At 45.2% G+C, this 23,439-nt stretch overlaps 1 protein-coding gene across 1 annotated transcript in view; it reads left to right on the forward strand.

Annotated features, from left to right (window-relative positions):
• The window catches only part of LOC134060472 (ankyrin-2-like), a 121,192-nt gene that overhangs the window by 47,380 nt on the left and 50,373 nt on the right, over positions 1-23,439 (forward strand). Inside the window, exons 2-8 of the mRNA XM_062517201.1 lie at positions 4,519-4,620; positions 13,121-13,219; positions 15,853-15,951; positions 16,243-16,341; positions 16,946-17,131; positions 20,909-21,007; positions 21,727-21,825. Coding sequence (XP_062373185.1) covers positions 4,519-4,620; positions 13,121-13,219; positions 15,853-15,951; positions 16,243-16,341; positions 16,946-17,131; positions 20,909-21,007; positions 21,727-21,825 — 783 coding nt within the window. The remainder of the gene's footprint in view (positions 1-4,518; positions 4,621-13,120; positions 13,220-15,852; positions 15,952-16,242; positions 16,342-16,945; positions 17,132-20,908; positions 21,008-21,726; positions 21,826-23,439) is intronic.

A 23,439-nucleotide genomic window follows, 5' to 3' on the forward strand; every position in this document is an offset into this window, starting at 1 on the left:
AAACATTTTAGCACACACACACAGACACACACACACACACACACACACACTTAGTTGGTTCACTTCACATCTATACACACACAGCTCACCACATACAGTACACACTGTATTTCACACATTCATATACTGTAAGCAAACACACACACACACACACACACACACAGACACACACACACTACCTTGAACAAGGCAGCAGAGCACACTCCTCTCAGGTGTTGTGTGGGAGGTGCAGGAGCAGGTGAGGACCTGTGCGGCTGAAGTAAAGTGAAGTTTTCTCTCCCTGGTCCAGCACACAGCTGACGAGCTTACATAACCGTGCCGCACTGGCTCTCTTTATCCTTCAGCCTTCACTGCCCGCGTCTCCTCTCCTCCTCTCCTCCTCGCCTCCTCTCCTCCTCTCCTCCTCTCCTCGTCTCCTCTGCAGGCTGCACAGAGAGAGGAGGAAGTGAGGGCTGCAGAGGCAACCTTGACGCGTCCTGCAGCCCGTGAGCTGAATCACGACTCCAGCGCCCGCACAGTGGACGGGCTGTGGTGTGGTGTGGTGCGGCGTGTGAATCACCCCAGACAGCACCTGCTTTCAGCACTAACGTCAAACAGATGATCTTTGCTACCTCGTCGTGTTTAGCCTTCTGTGGCTTGGGCTATTGTTTGTTAGATTTGTTATTGTGTAGTGCACAGTGCGTTTAATGAAGTTTAATAGTTTTATTTAGTATGTATTTAGTGTTATTATTGCCATCAGTATTGTTGTTGCTGTTATTATTAGGCTAGTTGATTTATGAATACATAACCAGTGATGTTTAATATATTAATGACATTAGAGTTGCTGTGTGTTTGTTTATTGTTCTTTATTTATTGATGCTATTGTACCATTGTGCCCAATCTTGAGTATGTGTTCAAGGGGCTGTGTGGATAGCCCCAGTTCCCTGAGATTACCCCCACCATCAGGACACAGAAACTGGGGAAGAGTCGGATGGGAGAGGGGGGTTTCATTGGCCTATTGAACGACTGACACGGTTGTCATGGTAACAGGCGAGACCCAGGGAAGATGAGGGGGATGCCTCGTTACTGGGTGGAGTGTGGCTGTAGTCATCCCAGAGACGCTATGGTACATTATTTAGGAATTGTCCTCACACTTCTCTCCCTTTGCACTGATTAGGGCAGGGAGGCACTGTGGAGATGAATGTTTTATATCAGGGTGTGAAAAGAGAGGGGGGGATTTTTGTTATTACTACGCAGTTCTTCACAGCATAATGTAATGCACAAGGTTAGCATTGCTTAGGCAGCAATGTACACCTGTCTCAGCAAGGATGCTAGTCTCGTTCACTAGATTGGCACCTTGTTTTGTTTATGTGTCGTTTTCTCTTCTACTGAATGGTAATTGGAATTCTTGTCATTGTACCTAGGAGTGGGAATCTTAATGAAAATTCTTATGAATATTGAGGCTTGTTTTGAGCTTCATTTTCTCAAAATACCTCAACAAAAGCATCGAGATATTAGAATGACCCTTTGTTGAGAGGACTGTGGGTTTACTATCCACATAGTGCAGAGGTGTTTATGTGGGCCACACCAGAACAGTCTAGCATTTTCCTCCAGAACAGTCTAGCATTTTCCCCCTCTGTCCACTATGAACTGCTCTGCATAGGAAAGCAGTCTGTTCTGGCTGACGTTATCTGCAAACAGTCTTAAGTGCCACTGAGAGGATAATTGATGCATGTCTTGAATAATAATGTGGTGCCACCACAACTCCCTGTGAAGCCTCGTGTGTGTGTGTGACTGTGTGAGTCTGTTGTTCCTGCTTCTGCCTGTGGCAGAACTGAGCTCGTTCATGGTCAGGAGTGATGGAAAAGATTTCATGTGAGTTGTGTTGAATCTTAGAGCGATTCGGTTCCCTTTTGAAGATACACAGTATCAAGTGTCACAGTTTAAAGTTGTGATTAGTTCAGGCAAAGGGGAATGTGCAATGCAGTTGTTGTGGTCATGGAGAGAGGCTTTGTCAGGTTGTATGGTCAGGTTTTTACCAGAAACCTACCTCTCTAAGTGATCTATCTATCTATCTATCTATCTATCTATCTATCTACTGTATCTATCTACTCTCAAAACAAATGTGTTGGAAGCAGCATGAACTGTGTTGTCCCTAGTATCTGGACATAGAAATGTGTTAAAAAGACAACACAAGCTGTGTTATTTTCAGCGCATACTGTGTATGCTCACAAAAGCACTCACAAAAGCTATGTGTTGGCAACAACACAAGCTATGTTGCCCCTATCTGGACATAGAGAGGTGTTGTCAGCACATTCATTTTGAAAGTATATAACTGTCTAGCTCTCCTTCTGTCCACATCTGTCTAGTTCTAGGCTACAGCTTTATCGGTTTGTTTTTGAACACTCACACATACACTCACACATACACACACACACACACACACACACACACACACACACACACACACACACACACACACACACACACACCCTCTTTCTGTCTCCCTCTCCCTTGCCTGGTTTTCACACTTGTGTTGGCCCGTCCTGCTGGCTCTCTGCTGTGCTACAGATTGCCTCGTCAGGGCCGGGAGTGATGCAGTGCAGTTCTCTCTGCAGCATTGGCCCTCCCTTCACCGGCTCCCTTATCTGCCTGCCTGCGTATACGTACTGCTACCTGGCCTCTGCTACTGCTATTGCTACTGCTGCTATTACTGCTACTACTGCACTGCTCTTTACTGCTGTAGCCACCACTGGAGTTGTGCTGCTGTGCTGCAGATCAAGTGCTATCCACACAGAGGTGACTTTGTACACCCGTGGTACACACCCACACACACATATATTCACATATACACTCACAGCAACACACACACACACACACACACACACACACACACACACACACACACACACATATGTCACTGGCCCCCAGCGTCCTCCTCTGCTAGTCAAAGGGGCCGAGCCGACAGCAGGGATTTATGGGTCAGAAGCGTGGCGTGCTGAAATATTCATGTGGCGTCGCCGCGGAGTGGAAACAGTGGGGATGTGGTTCAACAGGGATCACGGGCACCCAGACACAGACAACAGGACAGAGAGAGAGAGAGAGAGAGAGAGAGAGAGAGAGAGAGATGGAGAGAGAGAGGGAGAGAGAAGGAAAAAGCAGAGCACTTGGTAAATGTTTTTTTGCTGGATTTAGTTACAGTAGTCCTACTCATAAATAAGGTATTTGGCAGATGCTTTTGTACAGAGCAACTTACCTGACAAGAGGAAGTGACAGAAACCGAGCCCAGGTGAGGGAGAAAAAAGAGAAGAGGAGAAGCCCCAGTCAATGTGTGTGTGTGTGTGTGTGTGTGTGTGTGCGCTGCTTACCTGACAGGTGTAGAGCAGCAGTGTGGCGTGTGTGAGTCCAGCTGGGCTCCCAGTGGGTGGTGAGAGTGTGTTGTTATGTGGCTCCGCTGTGCGCTACAGAATGACCTGCTTTAGTGGCTCATCAGGAGGAGGAGGCGCAGAGAGGAAGAGGAGGAGGAGGAGGAGGAGGAAGAGGGAGGGACGGTGTTTGGCGTGTGGGTCTGAGAGGAGACGCAACGCCGCAAAGCTGCCCCCAGCACAAATGAATGGGAAAAGAGATGCACCTGGTTCCATCTTTACGTCACCCATGTCTGCCCTGTTCTGTGAAATCTACCGAGAGGAGTCGTGAGCTTTGTAGGATAGACGCAGTCCTCTCAGAGGATTAGTCTGTGTTCTATAGCTATTCTATACAGTAGGCTACACTCTGCAGTTATGTGATTTTAGATGACGTCTATTTTGTACTCTTCGGGTAGGTACAGTAGGTGAGACAACATATAATAACGTATCACTACAGATCCATGTGCGCGCTGTATGCTCAGTCACCTCTGTTTGACATTGCTCTTTCAAAAATCATACGCTGTGTTTGCAGAGTTGATCACATCATCCAGGAGAACTGAGGGGATCAAACTGCAGCTGAATGTCAAATGTCCTGTCACACACACACACACACACACACACACACACACACACTCACATATGTTTTCAAAATCACTTTCCCATGCAGCAGTAAGTGCAGGACTTTAAATACAAAAGTACCAATAATTGCTCCCTAAAGTGCATACATCCCCATGTTGTCTCTAAAAATAACTTAGCCTACATCCAGTTGCACAGTATGACAGTTGGTAGCAGATGTGTGTGTGTCTGTGTGTGTGTGTGTGTGTGTGTGTGTGTGTGTGTGTGTGTGTCCATGGTGCCCGGAGGCTGTTGGGTGGTAAACAGACTGTTGTGGGTCTCAGCAGCTCAATCATATGTGATCTGGAGTCGGAGTGCAGCCGGAGGTCAAGTTGTGCAGTGCTGTTTAATGCTGCACTCCCAAGTGGCAATAAAATGAGTTGCAGATGGAGGTTTTGGCCTCCGTTCATCCACATTAGTAGTTTAATTGTTAGAGGTGGATTTATGATTATGTGTCCTAATGATTTTGCTTTCTCTCTCTCTCTCTCTCTCTCTCTCTCTCTCTCTTTCTCTCGTCCAGTCGGATAGCAATACCAGCTTCCTGCGGGCGGCAAGGGCGGGGAACATCGACAAGGTGCTGGAGTTTCTGAAGGGGGGTGTGGACATCAGTACCTGCAACCAGGTAGGACTCATGTACACATACTGACATACTGTACACACACATGCATGCACACATATTCATTCACAACACACATGTTCACATGCCTAAGCAACACCATCACACGCACTAACAGTCCCGCACTAAGATCATCATGACGCACGACAGCGCCACAGGTCACAGTCCCACGCGTCCCATCTACCTGATCAGCTCTCATGTGGGTGAGTGATCATCCTGTGTTCCTCCCTGGCCCACATTCCGTGTGCCTGTTCAATAACTCATCAATGCTCAGGGGATCTGGGCATGCTCACCACGCCCTCGCTAATCAATCTAAAGTGACAAGGGTGACCTTCCCGCCGCTGATACACACACACACACACACACACACACACACACACACACACACACACACTCATCAGGGACCAGCAACACTGGCTCATTCGGGCCCATCTGTCACGCTCGTACCTGAACACACAACTGTGCTCAACAGCCCACATCTGTGAAGCGACCTCTCCTCTCCTCTCCTCTCCTCTCCTCTGTGTTAGTATTCCATAGCTGATCTGTGGGCTCTCCGTGTCTAGAGTCTCTCATGGCCTAGACTACAGATGGGATGCTGTGGGCCGTGTTGGATGCTAACTGGTCATAGTCGCTAATCATGAATCAGCACTTGTTTTCGGACGCCCGCTATCTGGTGTAAATTGCCCCGGCAGGCTGAGAAGCATTCATTAGCCGTCTCCTCCCAGGGAAGATTTAAGAGCCAATCCGTCCGAGCGTGAAGACCTCCCCGCACACCTCGCTGCGTCCAGCCCACAAATCAGCACGAAGGGAAAAGGTCGAGAGAGGGGTGGACAGCCGGCCTTGGCAGAGTCCAAGCCGCCTTTATTTTGGGGACTGTTGTCTATTGGGAATCCATGGGTGGCATTTCTGCTTGTTTGTAGTGGATTTATATAACGTCTTTGCTATGCAAATGAAGACCGAAATAGTCTCTGTGATTGTGAATGACAAAGAGGGAGGGGGAAAGGCATTTGAGGACTGTGCTGGTAGCCAGAGTACAGGTGGCGTGTCTAAAAATGGTCTGCAGTATTGCAATAGAAGCTGTCGCATAATATTTATATCATACACACCATCATCAAACCAAAGCATGATTCGGTATTTTCAGTATTATTGTCAGCAACAACCACGTATTTGTATTGTGTAAACCCATTTTACACAAGTATGAGCTTTTTGTATGTGTGATGGAATCTTGGAAAACCCATCACATAGTGCAATTTCACCAACTTATGATTCTGATACTATCCTAGTAACATCCAAGATTTTGGGAGGATGGTATCCAGGATGTTGCTAGGGGACAGTGTCAGGAATATTGCTAGGATGATATCAGAAACTGAAAAGTTGGTCAAATTTCACCAAAATCGCCAGGGAGGGTTGAAATGGAGCAAAAATCAAGGATCACCTATTGTAATACAAATCGCCTAGTCAGCGTAGGTTTGATTCCCAAACCTGCCTTTGAGTCCCTGTTGATTTGGATACATGTGTCTGCTGAATACCAGCTTGCTTTACCTTTACATAAGACTGAAAACGTGATATTTTTGTATCACACGTTTCTTGGCTAAAGCAGGCAGATAGCATACTGTAGAACAGCTGACATATTGGTAAAAAGCTAACCTGAAAATGACCTCAGCCGTTTATGAACTGAAAACGCCACACAGTCCCACAACTTTTGCCTCTTCGCACCCTAACACACTTCCTGAATTCAGGCCAGCGCTGATTCAACTACACTTCCCATGGTCCTTTGAGAGTCGGTGATTAATTGTCAAGCAGCAGGAAGCCTTTCCTGGTAGCTCACAGCTGCCAGAGCTTCTTCTACTGCTGTCCCCATTACATCCAGTAAACACATTCCTTCATCTGATGCACGGCATGCTGCTGGAGCATTAATCTCCAGCAGAAGCTCTGAGGTCATTGTAATAAGGTTATGCCTTATTTATTTCACAGTGCTCTGCATATGTTGATGTTTTTAGTGTGATAAATTACATAGTTGGTTCTTACTTTGTCTGAGGCTAAATAATGCTTCATCATCTTGAATTGTCTTGAGATACTACATAGCCTGTGTGCAATTATGAGGGTATATCAACATGAACATTGTGGAGTTGTCCCATATACTGTACGTATCTCTACATACTGTACTTTAAATGTGTAAATATTGTTAAAATGGCAGGGGTCCATGGGAATATGAGAATTCAGCTTCAGACTCCCTCTTCCATTGGCTTCCTCCAGGTACAAAATCACCTGAGCACAAAGCCCTGTCTTTCACTCTTTACCCAGGCCCCTTGCTGTGGGTTTGGTGTGGTTGATATGGAGAGAGACCTGGGCCAGAGCTGGAACCAGAGGAATGGCAGGAACCAGAACTATTTGGCAGTCAGTTGCTGCCTGGGGCGCCCTCACACCACTTAGTCCCCTCCTGGGTTCTTGAGTTATCGCGGTGTTTGCTGTGCCCTCTGTCAGTTGCCTCTCTTCACACTGGTCTCCTGTTCTCCCATTGGGAGGACGTATTAGCTTGCCACTGTGTGGGGTCTCTGGAAGCCGATCACTCATAAATACTCCCACCCTGGCAACGGTTGCCACGTTCTGACCCTACAAACAGTGGTCACGAGGGGCGGGTGGGCGGGTGGTTGTGTCCCGTCGCCCGGTGTCGGGTGTCTACTCCACACCTCCCGTGGACCCGGGCCAAAGATGCCACTGCAGTTCTTATTACGGTGAGCTGGGTTGGGGGCTGGCTCATGTTTGAGGACAGGCTCATGTGTGTCAGGCTTTCTTGGGATACAAAGATAGAGGGTTTTTAGGTGCTGCCAAGCATGTGTAATATAAGCACTGCAGCCACTGAGAGCAGGGGTCTTCTCAGGACCAGAGATGATAATGTCAGACCCAGTCCATGTGAGGGGTCTTAGGCTCTAAGTGTGGCACACCTGCAACAGATGGACCGAGGATCTGCATAATGCCACAGAGTTATGAATGGATCTGTAAATGAAAACATCCTCAGAAGAGCTGAATGGAAAAGACTCTTTTGGGAATTGGTCAGGTTTATCTTTGAGTGTGGAACAGATCTGTTGCAGATGTGAGCCGGAGTCGGTTTTTTCCTTAAAGGTGCAATCCGTTATTCTCACCCCATACACTTTATGGCCAGATCAATGAAGTGCTTGTGTTAGGCCTCCAGTGGCCCGTAAGTTACAGTGTTTGCACTCAAAAAGTCTGATGTTCACACACAGCCCTGGCACTGTGAATGGGAAACAGACACAGTGGTCAAGGCTGAGCCATAAACAATCCTTTTGCACCTTGTGAATTGACAAGGTGGAAGAACACGCATCACATGCTTTGTTTTCAATCATTTTTATTAGTTTGTTTATTTTGCTTTCAACAATATTTTCACATAGATGTTTATTTTTCCTCATTTCCCATGATTCGAGAGCCCATGGTCCATCCATAGCTGAGGTTGGGAGAGTATGGATGGTTATTGCGAAACTGTTTTGCAACAACTTTCTGCGAAACCGAAACTGAATCCAAGTCTCCGGCTGCATCCTGAACTGCTACTGTATGCACCCTGACACATTGACCTCCAATCATGCGGCGGCTGTGTCTGCCTCGGGTGGCATCTGAAACAGTAGCGCCGTGACCTTCACGCTGGGACGCCATGCTGGCAGACTTGGCCACGTCTTAAGGTGCAGAGGCTGAAGAGATATGAAGTTTTAAAGGAGAAGTTATAGTCACTTTTTTATCAGGCTGCTCTTTGGACAAATATCCGTCAGAAATATGATGGACACCGTTTTTTCTAACACACGGGAATTTAAAGTGATGTTTTGAAAAATGTGCGAAATATGGAATCTCCGAGCTATTTTTGACCATTTTTCAGCTTTGATGGTGATGTTGACCTAGTTGTGAGAGGAGCAAGTGCAATTATGCAAATGACTCATGCAGATCAGGTAGATAAATCAGTCATCCTCTCCAATGGCCGTTGTCATGGCATGATTTATACCTCCATTCTTGCTTAATTCAACCAGTAACCATCTGCAGTCGTGGAAACGTCTGGCAACACATGTGATTCATCTTCTCATTTGCGGTGGATGTCATCTTGCCATTGACTTGCTCTATACTGTACTGTATGTCCCCTTGACATGTCTTTCTCTAGAGCGTCCGTGATGCAGAGAGCTCAATGGATTCTTTTGAAAGAAAGCAATAAAGGCTGTGTTGGTCCTTAGACATTTAATGGTGTGTTTCTCCCATTGTAGGTTGTGAGGTTTTGTCTTTGTCCTTAGTCTATGAAATATAGACATTTGGCTGCCAAGGTTGTGTTGAAGAAAAAATAACTACATATATTGAGTATTGACAACCAAGTGATTTCATAGCCTAATGGGAATACGATGTGACTTGGATATGTTTCACTTTAGCTCTGGTGTGTGTGGAAACTAACCATTCCCAACACGCTACACGTGTAGCGAAGATTTAGGACTCAATTCCAGTGACCATGAAAGCTCACTTGTAGCCAGGTGATTACTCTCCTCACCTGACAGTCCTTCCAATCAATCACAGAGTGTTCAGCCAAATAAACGATACCAGAAACAGATATGGAGACAGCTTCCCCAGGACACCATTTAACATGATTCATATTTGCACTTTATTTATATAAATATATTTTTGCTCTTCACAAATGGATTCTTTGTGACCAGCCAACGCTAAGAGCAATAGCATGCATTAGATGACCTCCTGGGTAGCTCTCCTGCTAACGTTCTGTTCCAGTCATTTATCTTTGCTAGCACCTGCTGTTCAAAGTTCTCTCCCAACTGCATTAGAATGCAATCAAAACGTGTACCAAGAAAATGACAAATTACCGTACACATTGTGGATTCAGTTGTTGGGTGATAAATAAAGCAAAAATGTCTCCAAGTCACGGGGTATATTTAAATGACTTGACAAGTAGGCCTGTGCTGTGACAAGGGAGCTTCAGATCTTTGAAAAACGAATGTGATTAGGAGTGAAATTGCCTATAAGTGTTCATATGTATGATTCAAGTGGAGGGAACAGGCAATGTAATCACCCAGGAACAAGATGTCTGCCATGTTGTGGCACTTCAGTCAGTATAAATAAAGAGAGGAACATTAAAGGAAATCACATTTCTTTAATTATCCCACTGAGTAATGCAATGAGTGGGTGGTTTGGGGAGAGAGAGAGAAGGTGTGTGTGTGTGTGTGTGTGTGTGTGTGTGTGTGTGTGTATGTGTGTGTGTGTGTGTGTGTGTGTGTGTGTGTGTGTGTGTGTGTGTGTGTGTGTGTGTGTGTGTGTGTGTGTGTGTGTGTGTGTGTGTGTGTGTGTGTGTGTGTGTGTGTGTGATGCTATGCATTGTGAATAAATGTAGGGCAGCATGGGGGTGTAAGACGAAGATGGATGATGGATGGTTCCCTGTAGAATACTCTGACAAACCATAACCCATAACCTGCACTCTCAGAGCGAGATGAGAGAAAGACAGGCAGAAAGAAAGAAAGAAAGACAGGGAGAGAAAATAGATAAAGAACAACGGAAGGAAGGAAATACAGTGAAGGAGTGTACAAAGTCTTGATGGACATGAGTGTGTGTGATGAACACACATTCATTTAACCTCAGACTCAATATATAGTGTAGGCTACTGTTGTTTTAGCACTGGAAGTGTTTGTTGTGGCTCAACCTAGTCATGTAATCCTAACAACGAAGACGTTTGATGGAGTCACCAATGTAGCCGAAGCAGAGGCTTGTTAGAAGGAGCTGATTCTGAAAAGGGTCACTTAGTGCTCAGTGAAATCAGTTGTGACGAGCTGAAATCAAGACTCCTGATCGAAGATTACATGAGTCTCATGTCAAGAGAGTGAATGATTGCCTTAATGAGCCACAATATAAAGCATGTAGCTCTACTGTGTGTGTGCTTCATTAGAGTGGCCAATCAGGAGGATTCACAGTGGTCTAGCTCTAATCCTAGGGAACCATGGATGACGCAAGTCCAAGATGAACACACACAAAAAAAAGGAATTAGCCTGAATTCTTCTTGTACATCAAGCGTCTTTTGTGGAAAACTGATTTGTGATTCACAGAAGACATATACACTAACATGCTGGTAATATCACGTCAGACCATTGCCTCAATTACCAGCCAACACTCCTATACATATACATATAGTATAAATTCATATGAGTTACTAGACAAGGTATAAATGCAGAATGTACTAAAGAAGTTGTCCCAGGGATATATGAGGACTCAAATGAAGGACTCAAAGAAGAGATCTAATACAAAAGGTGTAAAAATACTTGTGTGACATACCTCTAGCAGGTCACGTCACCCATGTCACGGTAGCCTCCCCTGTTGTCTCAGCATCTCCCCTTTAGGTGTCTGTGTAATGGTGACATTGAGTGGGCCCTGGCTAGCGCCTCTGGGAGGAAGCCGATTGCAGAGATTCATCTTTCACAATCTGCAGCACTGAGCTGGACCTGGAGAGACCTTCCAGAAAGAGCAGCCGCTGGAACAACTTGATCGTCTTGCTGTGTGGGACATTGAAGGAAATTAGATATTGACTGAATGGGTCCGGAGAAAAGCAAGACAAATGTACTCCATCTGAGAAGTTAGGGAATTGGAGTGGCTTTGGCAAAACCTCCCTTGGGGGGCATGGGCAGTCTTATTAGGTTACACTAGTGCTTCAGTAATTCCCAGGGGTGAGGACTTGTTGGGGAGAAGAGAATCCTGCAATATAGCTTCCACACTGTGACATTTTATTGTTTTGTCTCAACATTTTGCATGATCATTAATAATATTGGCTAATAACATGATTAACAAGGATAGGCGCTATGTATGATGTTATTAATATCATACATCATTTGTATGCTTGTTAGTAGTGTTGTTACATTGTAATAAAGGTTATGGTATTACTATGTCAGAGTAGACATTACCAGACATGTCATAACGTCTATTTTGCATTTTAATTAGGTTGTGACATGTAATTCAGTACGGCACGGCTGCATAAGATGCAGAGTGGCATCGGCATGGTGCTTTCAAGAAAAAAGGATATGAAACTCTATATGTCATCAGACCCACATGATTCACAGCGCAGAGGCCACTTTCACAAAAATAGATTATATGAGGCGCTAGTAGATGCATCAGGTCATCACACACCATAGTTTAGCGCCTGGCTTGATTTCTGCTTTGCGTCTTCCTTGAATCTCTATAGACACAATTTGCGGCTCTGCTTTAGAAGTCTATGAAATTGCTATGGCGTACAAAAGCTTGTGCTTTACCTGTCTTCTCTTAGTGGTTTTGCGTGGATCGCGGCTATAGCCATAATCTGTAATCTGCTAGTCAAGATTACATCACCCACAACCTTCAGGAGGCTGCATGGTGGAGCCAGATCAGGTGTGTTTGGTCATGCAGCGGAAGCAGAAGCAGACACCAGCAGAAGCCATCAAATCTTGCACTCTAATCCTCGCCATAATCCCACTCAAGTGACATTGAAAGAGTAATCTTCACTTCACTCGCTTGGCTTTTTGGGATCCATTCATTGCCATTACATGGGAATAAACACCCACCTCACCTTCTTATATAGGGGAGATTAGTAGTTCAGTCAGGTGTGAGTCTTGCATGAGGGTGTGAGGACACACATTTAGTTTTGATTCAATCCCACTTCACTCAAAGTCCGAGGTCATGAGTTTTGTGCTCGGAAGGAAAATCACGTGTAAAGAGGTGAATGAGTATCGCTATCTTAAAACACTCACTTTGAGATTTACTTGATCAATTTGAAATAAATTACCAAGGGTTTGCCAGTGTAAAGGAAATGTATGCTATTAGCAAAGTTCTACAGAAAAATCAGCCTTGGACAGAATGCAGTAATAGCAGAATAGTGCGTTAGGACTGAATTCTCAGTTATGGAGTGTTCATCATGTTATTGCTGTCTTGCTCAGTCTAGTTCTCTTACACGCACTTTAGGAATATTCTCACATCCCAGCAGCAATGAAACATTAAGCTTGAGTGGAATATATCGCTCTCCTCTGTCCTGCTCTGGCCAGTTTCAGCCAACGGTCTCTACCCCGTGTCCAGTGCACCAGGGGCCAGGTGGCCGTGGGCCCAGCAGGCTTATTAATATCACTACATAATTAATCCTGTGGACACTGGCCCGGCTCCCTGACGGCATGACACAGCGTAACTCTCACCGGCAGCCATTGCGCTGATATTTCGAGCTGCCCCCTCTTTCGTGTGTGTGTGTGTAAGTGTGTGTGTAAGTATGTGTGTGTGTGTAAGTGTGTGTGTGAATGAGGAGTGGTAGAGTGTGATGGAGTGGTAGAGGTATACGCCACAGATAATGGACCCTGAGGTACCTCGTCTGAACTGCTGTGTTTTCTCCTTCTTTCTCTCTTACTGTCTTTCTTGTTGTTTCTCTGTTGCTATTGTCGTGAATGTGCGGTTGTTTTGTGTGTGGGGGTGAGCGAGGCTGACCACTCGTGCTTTTGTCGTTCCTCTGCAGAATGGGCTCAACGCGCTACACTTGGCGGCCAAAGAGGGGCACGTGGATTTGGTCCAGGAGCTCCTGGAGAGGGGTGCTTCGGTGGACTCGGCCACTAAGGTAGGTCACCCTTACCCTGCTAGTGCTGGAGCCCAGCCTTGGGCAGCATACTGTAAGCTCTGGAGCTTTGTCTTGAGTGCCGACTAGTTAGCAGTATGTTTGGAGCATAATGTACTGTAGGCCTGACTGGCAAAGAGAGCCTTGAGAAATGGGTTGGTGTAGATATGATTACATATACAGTTGGGCTCAGAAGTATTTGAACCCATGCTAAAGTTGAACAAAAAGAGGAATACAAAATCATCTTTTGGAAATTGATCTTAATGCCTTAAGTAAAAAAATGAAGAAATATCCAAGCTTTAAGGACACCGATTTTCTTTGTGATTGAATAATGCATCGGAAATAAATAAATGTTTTTCCTTAAAATACAGGGGTCATACAGTAGGTATGTGCATCCCTACATGTATGTTAAATTCCCATAAAGGCAGGAAGATTTTTATTTCATAAAGTTATTTCATGGGTCCAGGATGCTATGCATCCTGATAAAGCTGGATATTTCCTAATTTTTACTTAAGGCATTAAGATCAAATTCCAAAAGATTTTATATTCCTCTTTTTAGTCAACTTTAGCATATGAGCCTCACTCTATGACCTGGTACTGAACTATAGGTTATTGTTTTTGCTTTACCAATATTCAATATTACTCACAAGATCTGACAGATTATTTCACATGACGTGATATTGCTATAGTGATGTATTTTACATATTTCCGGTGTGATTGTTGGATACTACATTTGCTGAAGGGGTATGGCAGTCTTCTGCATAACTTTTAAGGTGCATCGGAGGACGCTAAAACTGTTGAGAAAGATATAGGGCAAAATGATCTCATGGCCAAGTGTTGATCTTAAAGACAGTGGTAAAGCTTATCAGTTGGGTTCCCTCACACACCCTCCAAATGCCAGAGCTGTTACCCTTTAACATGACACCCGTCTCACATGACCGAGGGTCCGTTTGGAGCTGGACAGAGCAGACACACTTGTCCCACTTTGTGTCGTTAGCCTGCTCGTATGCTATGAATGGGTCTTATCAGTGTAGTAGGACAATTAGCAAAACCCTGTAGCACTTTAAACTCTTCATATTGAGGGAATGTTGTGTTTATTGATATTGGTGTTACATGTAAGTCACTTTGGACTAAAGTGTCTGCCAAGTAACCTCAACACAAATGTGAAGGAGTTCTGGTTGCTTGTTTGATAATGAATGACTCAGGTCTTCACCTCCTAGCTAACTGTTGTGAAATACTGTGGGAATTAACAGTGGATATGAAGTGAAATATGATCTATTTAACATGGCTGAATAGTAAATTCTTTTCCAGTCAGCGGAGTAGCATTTTAGACACTTCAGTGTTGGTTGCATTTAATGATATGTTTACAACTTACACTGTACACTTCATCATTCACTTTAGACTTCAAATGTCTCATTATTGGTTTCTTTATCAGTTAGACAGCTGCCCTTTAATCTAATAAGTAGTTTGCAAATTCACAGCAAATTCAATATTATGCCATTGCACAACAGCTGATGAATTCTGGTAGCGGTGTAATTACCTAAACCGTAACGGACACAATACTGTAATCAAGCATTAATGAATAGGATAGCTGGTAAGAGCCTGAGTCTGCCGTGCCGTGAGTAGGCGATTATCATCCATTATCTCCTGGGGAGCCTTTGTGCCGCACCATCATTATGAACCCAATGATATTTTAAATGAAAAGAGGTCTTTGAGTTCCTGACAGCGTTCCTCGTAGATCAGGCTGGGGGTGTTCAGTTACTGTGTGTGTGTGTGTGTGTGTGTGTGTGTGTGTGTGTGTCGGTCTGCACATGTGCGTGCCTGTGTGTGTGTGCATGTGCGTGCGTGTGTGTGTGTGCGTGTGTGTGCGTGCATGTGTGTGTGTGTGTGTGTGTGTGTGTGTGTGAGGGGGCAGATAAGCCTCTCTTCGGTGGGCTCTGCTTTCAAGCACCAAGGCGGCAGTTCTACCAATGACTCAGCAGGTCCAGAGAGGAGCGCAGCTCAGCAGCCAGGGCTGGTGTTGAGCCTGAGAGGAACACTGTCAGCTGTGCTGTGCCTCTGAAAGGGTCTCATGGGCAGAGCTTTGGCTTTGAAGTTGTTTGTGGTCGGCCAGGTGACTGTACGTCCAGCGCCCAGGTGTGTTTGGCTAGAGTCACGGATGACTTTTGTCATGACCTTTGTGTGCCTCTTCTATACGGAGAATGAAAGGTTGTGTTGTGTGCATTACAGAACTCCCTTTGTGAGGCTACAAAGCTATGGCTCTGTGCTTACTCTGGGGATAGATCCTCTGCTGGATTGATCATTGATTCAGAGGCTCTACCCCCAGTGGTCATTTTCTTCTCCAGATTTCTCTGCCTAGAGCTTATTTCACTGGGTGGTAGTTTGTCCTACAGTGTACAATGTTTGTGTGCAGGTGAAAATCACCGTTGTTGTCTTTCGTCCAGATAAAGTCAATATATCATTTGCTCTCTTAAACAACAATTATTCTGAATAATGTTTTATTGCAAGCCTATAATGATTACATCTGCAGCAATGATGCTAGTGCTGAATGGTATGTGAAATGACTGTGTGTGTGTGTGTGTGTGTGTGTGTGTGTGTGTGTGTGTGTGTGTGTGTGTGTGTGTGTGTGTGTGCAGAAAGGGAACACAGCTCTCCACATCGCCTCCCTAGCGGGCCAGGGGGAGGTGGTGAAGATCCTGGTGAAGCGTGGCGCGGATATCAACTCCCAATCACAGGTGAGTGAGTGAGTCATAGTCGCTCCTGCGGCTTCATCCTCAGACATTTAGCAAATAGGATTCCCTCGCGCTTTACTTTGTGGAGTATTAGCAGACAGCAAGTATTCTGTCTGTCTGTGTTTATTGTCTGAGTTTGGGAAGGCAAATTGAATTGGCTGGTGTTGATCTGAGAAATGTAATTGACTGTAAGAGGCCCTGGCCACAAAGCATTGATTCTCTCTCTCTCTCTCTCTCTCTGTCCCTCTCTCTCTCTCTTTCTCTCTCTCTCTCTCCCTCTCTCCTACTCTGCAGAATGGATTCACTCCACTGTACATGGCCTCCCAGGAGAACCATCTGGAGGTGGTCCGATACCTGCTGGAGAACGGAGGAAACCAGAGCACAGCCACAGAGGTCAGCCAGTGTGTGTGTGTGTGTGTGTGTGTGTGTGTGTGTGTGTGTGTGTTGTGTGTAGAGTAGCGTGGTGTAGCACGCATCAGGGAGAAAGGAGTGGGCTGATGTTTCTTGTGTGTTTCAGCAGTGTTTGCTCACAGCAGTTCATTTGTAGATGTTGTGTGTAGAAAAGCGCTGATATGCTCATTATGGCCAACCCTCTTTGACTGGCTTGGGAGATGTAATGACAGGTGTTGGAGTGTGTGTGTGTGTGTGTCTGTGTGTGTGTGTGTGTGTGTGTGTGTGTGTGTGTGTGTGTGTGTGTGTGTGTGTGTGTGTGTGTGTGTGTGTAGGTGTGTGTGTGTGTGTGGGTTTGTTTGTGTGTTTCTCCTCTCCTCCCCACATACTGTATGCTATATATTGGGCATTAATATGCACAAGTGTCTCTGCTCATCTTTGCTGATGTTGGGGTTTCACATCCTCCTACTCACTGTTATTACACGGCTCATTTGCCATCACACACACACACACACGCACACACACACACACGCACACACACACACACACACACACACACACACACACCCCTGAAATGACCGTCTGCGTGTCCTCTCCTCCGCTGCAGGACGGCTTCACGCCGCTAGCGATCGCTCTGCAGCAGGGCCACAACCAGGTGGTGTCTCTGCTCCTGGAGCACGACACCAAGGGCAAGGTGCGCCTGCCCGCCCTCCACATCGCCGCCCGCAAGGACGACACCAAGTCCGCCGCCCTGCTCCTCCAGAACGACCACAACGCAGACGTCCAGTCCAAGGTAACGACGGCAGGGGGGGGTTGGGGGAGTAGTGAGTGACGTGATTGACAGGGAGGGAGGGAGGGAGGGAGGGAGGGAGGGAGGGAGTAGGAGGTAGAGTGGAGATGCGGCAGGGAAGATCTGTTTGAGGCCTTCAGCATGTGTTGCTTGGGGGGGAAAACTGACCAGAACTGACCACACTGACCCCCAGACACACCTGCACCACGTGTACCTGTGCCCCTCCAGCTGGCATGTGTGTGTGGGAGAGCTGTGTGACACTGTTGGAGTGCTGCCCACTTTAAGTTTAAAGAGCCCCCTTTATCTCAGTGATGTTCTGCTGTCTGTGATGATGTGATGTCACCTCGTGCAGTAAACACCTTGTTGTGACCTGTCTGTATTTGTACCTCATCGGTGGTGTTGTCTTGTCATGTCTTGTCATGTCTATGTGTCTGCATTTGTTCTTCTTTCTCTCTCTCTCTCTCTTTCTCTCTCTCTCTCTGTCTTCCTCTCTTCCTCTCTTTCTCCTCCCCAGTCTGAATGTGCCTGTCTGCTGTGTGCCCATCCGGACGCTATCCGGGTCTCTCTCTCTTTTATTACCTGTCTTCCTGCTCCCCGCCCCTACCTTACTGTGGCCTCTTGATGTTGCTAGCGCCCCCTGCTGTTAACGGGATGTAACTGTGCCCCTCGGGGTGTGGCATGGGGTACTCTCAGGTGGCATTGAGGCATATCCCAGCATGCACTCTGGATTCTAGAATTGTGAGATGGCAATGGGGGTGGGGCGGTGATGTCACTATAGAGGGTAGAGGAAGTTGATTAGTACAGTATTATCTTGATGTGTGTGTAAAAGGGTAATCGTTACATAAATGCAGTACAAGATATTACAGAAAGGATTACTGTAAAATGTGTTGGAGAGGTTAATGAAGCAATTTGCTTTTCCTCACAAAACCTGTTCCCCTGTGGTGATATCACCAGTGTATAAAACGGCATGCCTTGTGTGCGCGCGTGTCTGTGTGTGTGTGTGTGTGTGTGTGTGTGTGTGTGCGTGCGTGCGAGTATGTGTACTGTAAGTGAGTGAGTGAGTGTGTGTGTGTGTGCGTGTGCGCGCGCGTGCATGTGAGTATGCGTAAGTGAGTGTGTGTGTGTGTGTGTGTGTGTGTGTGTGTGTGTGTGTGTGTGTGTGTGTGTGTGTGTCACGTGTGCCAGTGGGAGTAGAGCATAACACACTTCTCTTTCCCTCCCTCCTCTCCCCCGTCTCCCCCTCCCCCCGCTCACCACAGATGATGGTCAATAGGACTACTGAGGTATAGACTTTTTTCTCTGCCTCTCCAGTTTTGTTCATCAGAACATCAGTGACTCGTTTGGTTCCGTTCCGTTCCGTTTGGTTCTCTCTCTCTCTCTCCCCTATGATTTCCTCTGGGCATTGGCGTGCCGTGTCATCCACATTAGCTAGCAATGCATGAACGAGCTAATGAACTCGTGCTGTAGTCTCCTGCCTTTTATTCAGACCAGATCCGCCCGTCCGCTTAGTCTTTCTATCGAGGGGTTTTGTCCATGGGGTCCATGCATGACGAGGCAGGAGCTTCATATCACCCAAGTGCCTTCAGTTCTTTTTGTGTGTGTGTGCTGTTTGTGTTTTGTTCATGTCTTACTTTCTTTCTTTTGACTGCGTCTGTGTTTGACATGTTTAGGTTTGTTGAGGCTGAGGATATTTGGCAATGAGCATCCTGTTTGGCATGTGGTTAAGGCGATACTCAGGCGTTACTGTAACGTTAGATTAACACTTGAGTATCCGTGGGACCTTCAGTGGTCATTAGACATTTAGAGAGTTTTGAGGTAGCAGGACTTAGGTCGTATGATTTGAGAAGATTGCCCACTTTTTGTATCACACCATCCAAAAAGAACATTGAACTAAAAAATAGAACCAGACACTTCCTCTGTTAAAGCTTTTCTGGTTTTAAAAAAGATACAATTTACATAACCTTCTGTAGACCTCCATTTTACATAATACATTACTTCCTGTCTGACCCAGCTATTTCTCAGCTGATTGACTTTTATAGCAATGGCAGTGACTACAAATCACTTTATATAAATCTGTCACCTTGGCCAGTCCACCATAACAAGAGGCAATTAGCAGTAGAAAGTTCCAGAGATCATTTAGGAAAATGGCCCGAATGTTCTTCATAGATGTCTACTGAACATTATGTTCTTAAAGAAAAACAGAAAACATTTGGTCAAAGTCTTTGTTCTTATCCTTTTTTAATAGTAGTTTATTGTGTGTGCCTGCATTGCTGTCTTTCAGTTCTGTCTCTCACTCTGCCTGTGCCTGCTGTGTTGCATGTCACCCATCACTACCACACTGTTATCCAACCAATGCAATTAGATCAACAATCTTGTTACAAAGCTGCTGTGCTGTTAGAGGGAGCAGCCATCCTATTGTCCTTAAAGAGAATGTGTACATCATTGTTTTTAAAATGCCATTGAATGACATGATGCTATCAGCATTGGAATGATATTGGGCAAAAGTAGGCCTATATTATACAGTATGTGCATGTTGATAAGCTAATTTGCCATGGCTGATATAGGATAATTTTGACATAGTTAAAAGCATGTGTGTGCTTAAAACTGTTGATTTAAGATTTGTTTTCAAATATGCCATGTTATTGGTTGTCTGATGACTTGTCCAGAATGTCTGCTCTAGCATGGCAACACCTGAATGATTTATTGCTGCTCACCATCAGCTTTAAATGTGTAATTTTTGTAGTCATCACCTAGTCGATATTCTCTTCACACTTTTTGTAAATAATGTTTTCACATTAAATCGGACCCTGACTTTCAGAACGGAAAGGTAAGACAAGAACTCCGCATATTAAAACTGCTCTTGCAATCACTCCTCTTATTCTAACTTGGTTACTGATATGACATCCGGTGGCATAATGCATCTTTTGGGTTGATTTCCTGGTAATTTCCTGGTCATTCTATCATTTGATTATTTTTTTTTTTTTTTTTTTTACTTTCATTTACATTCATTGAAATCGTATATTGTCAATGTATATGTATGGATAGCTAATCCCATATATGCCTATAATGTATCAATGTTGACAATAAGTCCATTTCCCCTGTTTGCATTTCTGTCTTGAGTTTGTTTATGTTATGGTTTTTAGATAGCGAATACATGTGTGAGTGACTGGGTATGTTTACTGCATGATGCTGAATGAGCTCTCTTTGAGAGTGGGTATGGGAGTGCGTGGATGCTGTATGAGAGAGATTACTTTAATATAAAAATAAAAATGTATTTTAATGTCTCTTCCCTCCTCTTGTCTGGGGTTTGGGCTCATCATATTAAGACTTCTTCTATTTTGGACTCTGTCCTTTTCTTTCTCATCTGTCTCTCCTCTGCATTTTTGTTCATTTTTCTCTTCCTCTGGTCTGTGATGCTTTAACGTCATTGCTGCATGCTGACTTAGGGGGAGATAAGGTCCCGTTTGGACAAATTGGGAAGTTGTCCAGAGGCTCTCCCAATTATGCTGGTCTAGGATCAGTTTTATGGGCTCTTGCAGTAGCTGCTCTTCTGTCCAATTAATGTTGGGACGATCTGTAACTAATTCTACATCAGCATTTTTGGGGAAGCCTCACTAAGATTACCTGAAGGATTGCTTATAATGACTGTTTGTTATTAATGGAGCTTCTGTATTTTTGTGTCCTCTCCTGGTGTGTGTATGTGTGTTTGTGTGTGTGTGTGTGTGTGTTTGAATGTGTGCGTGTGTGTGCGTTGTGTCGTCTTGTTCCTGTGTGTTCCAGAGCGGCTTTACGCCCTTGCACATTGCTGCTCACTATGGCAACGTCAACGTGGCGACCCTGCTGCTGAACCGCGGCGCAGCTGTGGACTTCACTGCCCGGGTGAGTGTTTCAGCCAACAACTGAGGAACAAGCACAAAGAAAGGGGGGCTGGATTACAGTATGAACTGTGTGTACGCGTGTACGTGTGTGTCCCTCAATCCGCCCGAGATCGATGCAGTAGTCCGTCCATAGCCAGCCTTCTCGCACCTCACACTTAGAGGAGGAGATGGACGATCGTGTATCCGAGCCGTAAGAGATCTGTGAAGGTCACTGGCTTGTCCATGGCTCCCTGTAGACTTTGGTCAGGATGTGATAAGAGGCTGACATGAGTAAGGTCACTCTAAAGCCTCTCGCTCTGTCTCTCCCGTGCTCTGTGTCTTGTTTAATTGCTCAGTCTTATTGGGTGGGCCCCATAGAACACACACTGCTCTCCACCCAATCCACTTACATTCACAAATCACTTTTATCGAAGGGAGCCATGATATCACCCTTAGAGGGAGCACGTTTTCTGTAATTGTTTTGAAATGGCATTGAATGACTCGTCTCTCAGCATGGGAATGGTGTTGGAGTTAGTCTTATTTGGAACGATGTTGGAGTTAGTCTTATTTAGAATGATATTGGAGTTAATCTTATTTAGAATGATATTTGAGGTAGTCTTATTTAGAGTGATATTGGAGTTAGTCTTATTTATGATGCTATTGACGTTAGGCTTATTTGATATTGGTGTTAGTTTTCTGTGGTGTGCTTGGAGTCTTATGTGGAGTGTGTGCTCCCTACAGAACGGCATCACCCCCCTGCACGTGGCCTCCAAGCGTGGGAACACCAACATGGTCCGGCTGCTCCTGGACAGAGGGGCTCAGATCGACGCCAAAACACGAGTGAGTAGCAGCCCCCCTCATGGCATTAAAGAAGGGCATCCTCCAAGGGCATATGCACTTAACATTTGCTTTTTAACATCACTTTCTCTCATTGCATACTACATAAGCTATACACATTTCTGCATACATGCACTTCAGGCATGATATTTTTGGCAAGGTCCTTATTAATTATTCTAGTAATTCACTAAGACACCCAGTGTTCCATAAATTAGAATACTAATATGTTGCTGAGAGGTCTACTTCTTTTTGGCTTCACTCACTCAGGCTGTTAGCGCATTCACCATTAAACCCCCAGAAAATGGAAGTATGGTTTTCAGCACTGAAATTGGCCTGAGATATACCGTAATTTCCCAACTATTAGCTGTGGCTTATACATTGATTTTCAAAAAATGTCTTCAGCTACTGTATGTTGTGAATCCACAGGGCAGTTAAAGGAGAATTCCGGTGTGATATTGACTTTAAATGTGTTGAAACATGATACCGAGTGTGAGCGATTGTCTCAGAGCTGATTTCGACCTGTCAGCTGTTCTCCGAAACCTGGCGGGAGCTTAGAAATAGTCAACCAGGTTTTTAACGTTTGTGCCTCGGGCATCGAACTGCCGTGCAAATAAATCACTGTTTTACACCATTAATGAGGCTCAAAGTAGCTCCACACTTTATTGGTAGACTTCTGAGGGCCCTGACATTTAAAACGAGACATCGAGAACTTTGAAAAAGCACTGGTTGTTTACTTACATGACTGTTTATTCAGGCAGTCACTTTCGAAAGTTTACCGGTCGCAGCCATCTTGAATTTAGTCACGTGACTGATTCATGACTAGTGCACGCATAGACATAGCGATTACGTGAACCAGTCACGAATCAGTCACGTGACTAGATTCAAGATGGCTGCTACCGCTAAACTTTCGAAAGTGACTGCCTGAATAAACAGTCATGTAAGTAAACAACCAGTGCTTTTTCAAAGTTCTCGATGTCTCGTTTTAAATGTCAGGGCCCTCAGAAGTCTACCAATAAAGTGTGGAGCTACTTTGAGCCTCATTAATGGTGTAAAACAGTGATTTATTTGCACGGCAGTTCGATGCCCGAGGCACAAACGTTAAAAACCTGGTTGACTATTTCTAAGCTCCCGCCGGGTTTCGGAGAACAGCTGACAGGTCGAAATCAGCTCTGAGACAATCGCTCACACTCGGTATCATGTTTCAACACATTTAAAGTCAATATCACACCGGAATTCTCCTTTAATACAGTATTGATAAGGTTTTGTTTATTTTAACTGCCATAAAACACTGTCCTGCGGCTTATGCATAATGCAGGTGGTACACAGGAAATGACTGCAGAACTCTCACATAACTCATTTAATGCAGTGGTGCTGTCTGCGTGTACTAATGCAGTGGTGCTGTCTGCGTGTACTAATGCAGTGGTGCTGTCTGCGTGTACTAATGCAGTGGTGCTGTCTGCGTGTACTAATGCAGTGGTGCTGTCTGCGTGTGCTAATGCAGTGTTGCTGTCTGCGTGTACTAATGCAGTGGTGCTATCTGTGTGTACTAATGCAGTGGTGCCGTCTGTGTGTACTAATGCAGTGTTGTCAGCTGTGGGCGTCCATAAGAGTGTCTCA

The sequence above is a fragment of the Sardina pilchardus genome, chromosome 16 (genome assembly GCF_963854185.1).
Source record: "Sardina pilchardus chromosome 16, fSarPil1.1, whole genome shotgun sequence".
NCBI lineage: Eukaryota > Metazoa > Chordata > Actinopteri > Clupeiformes > Clupeidae > Sardina > Sardina pilchardus.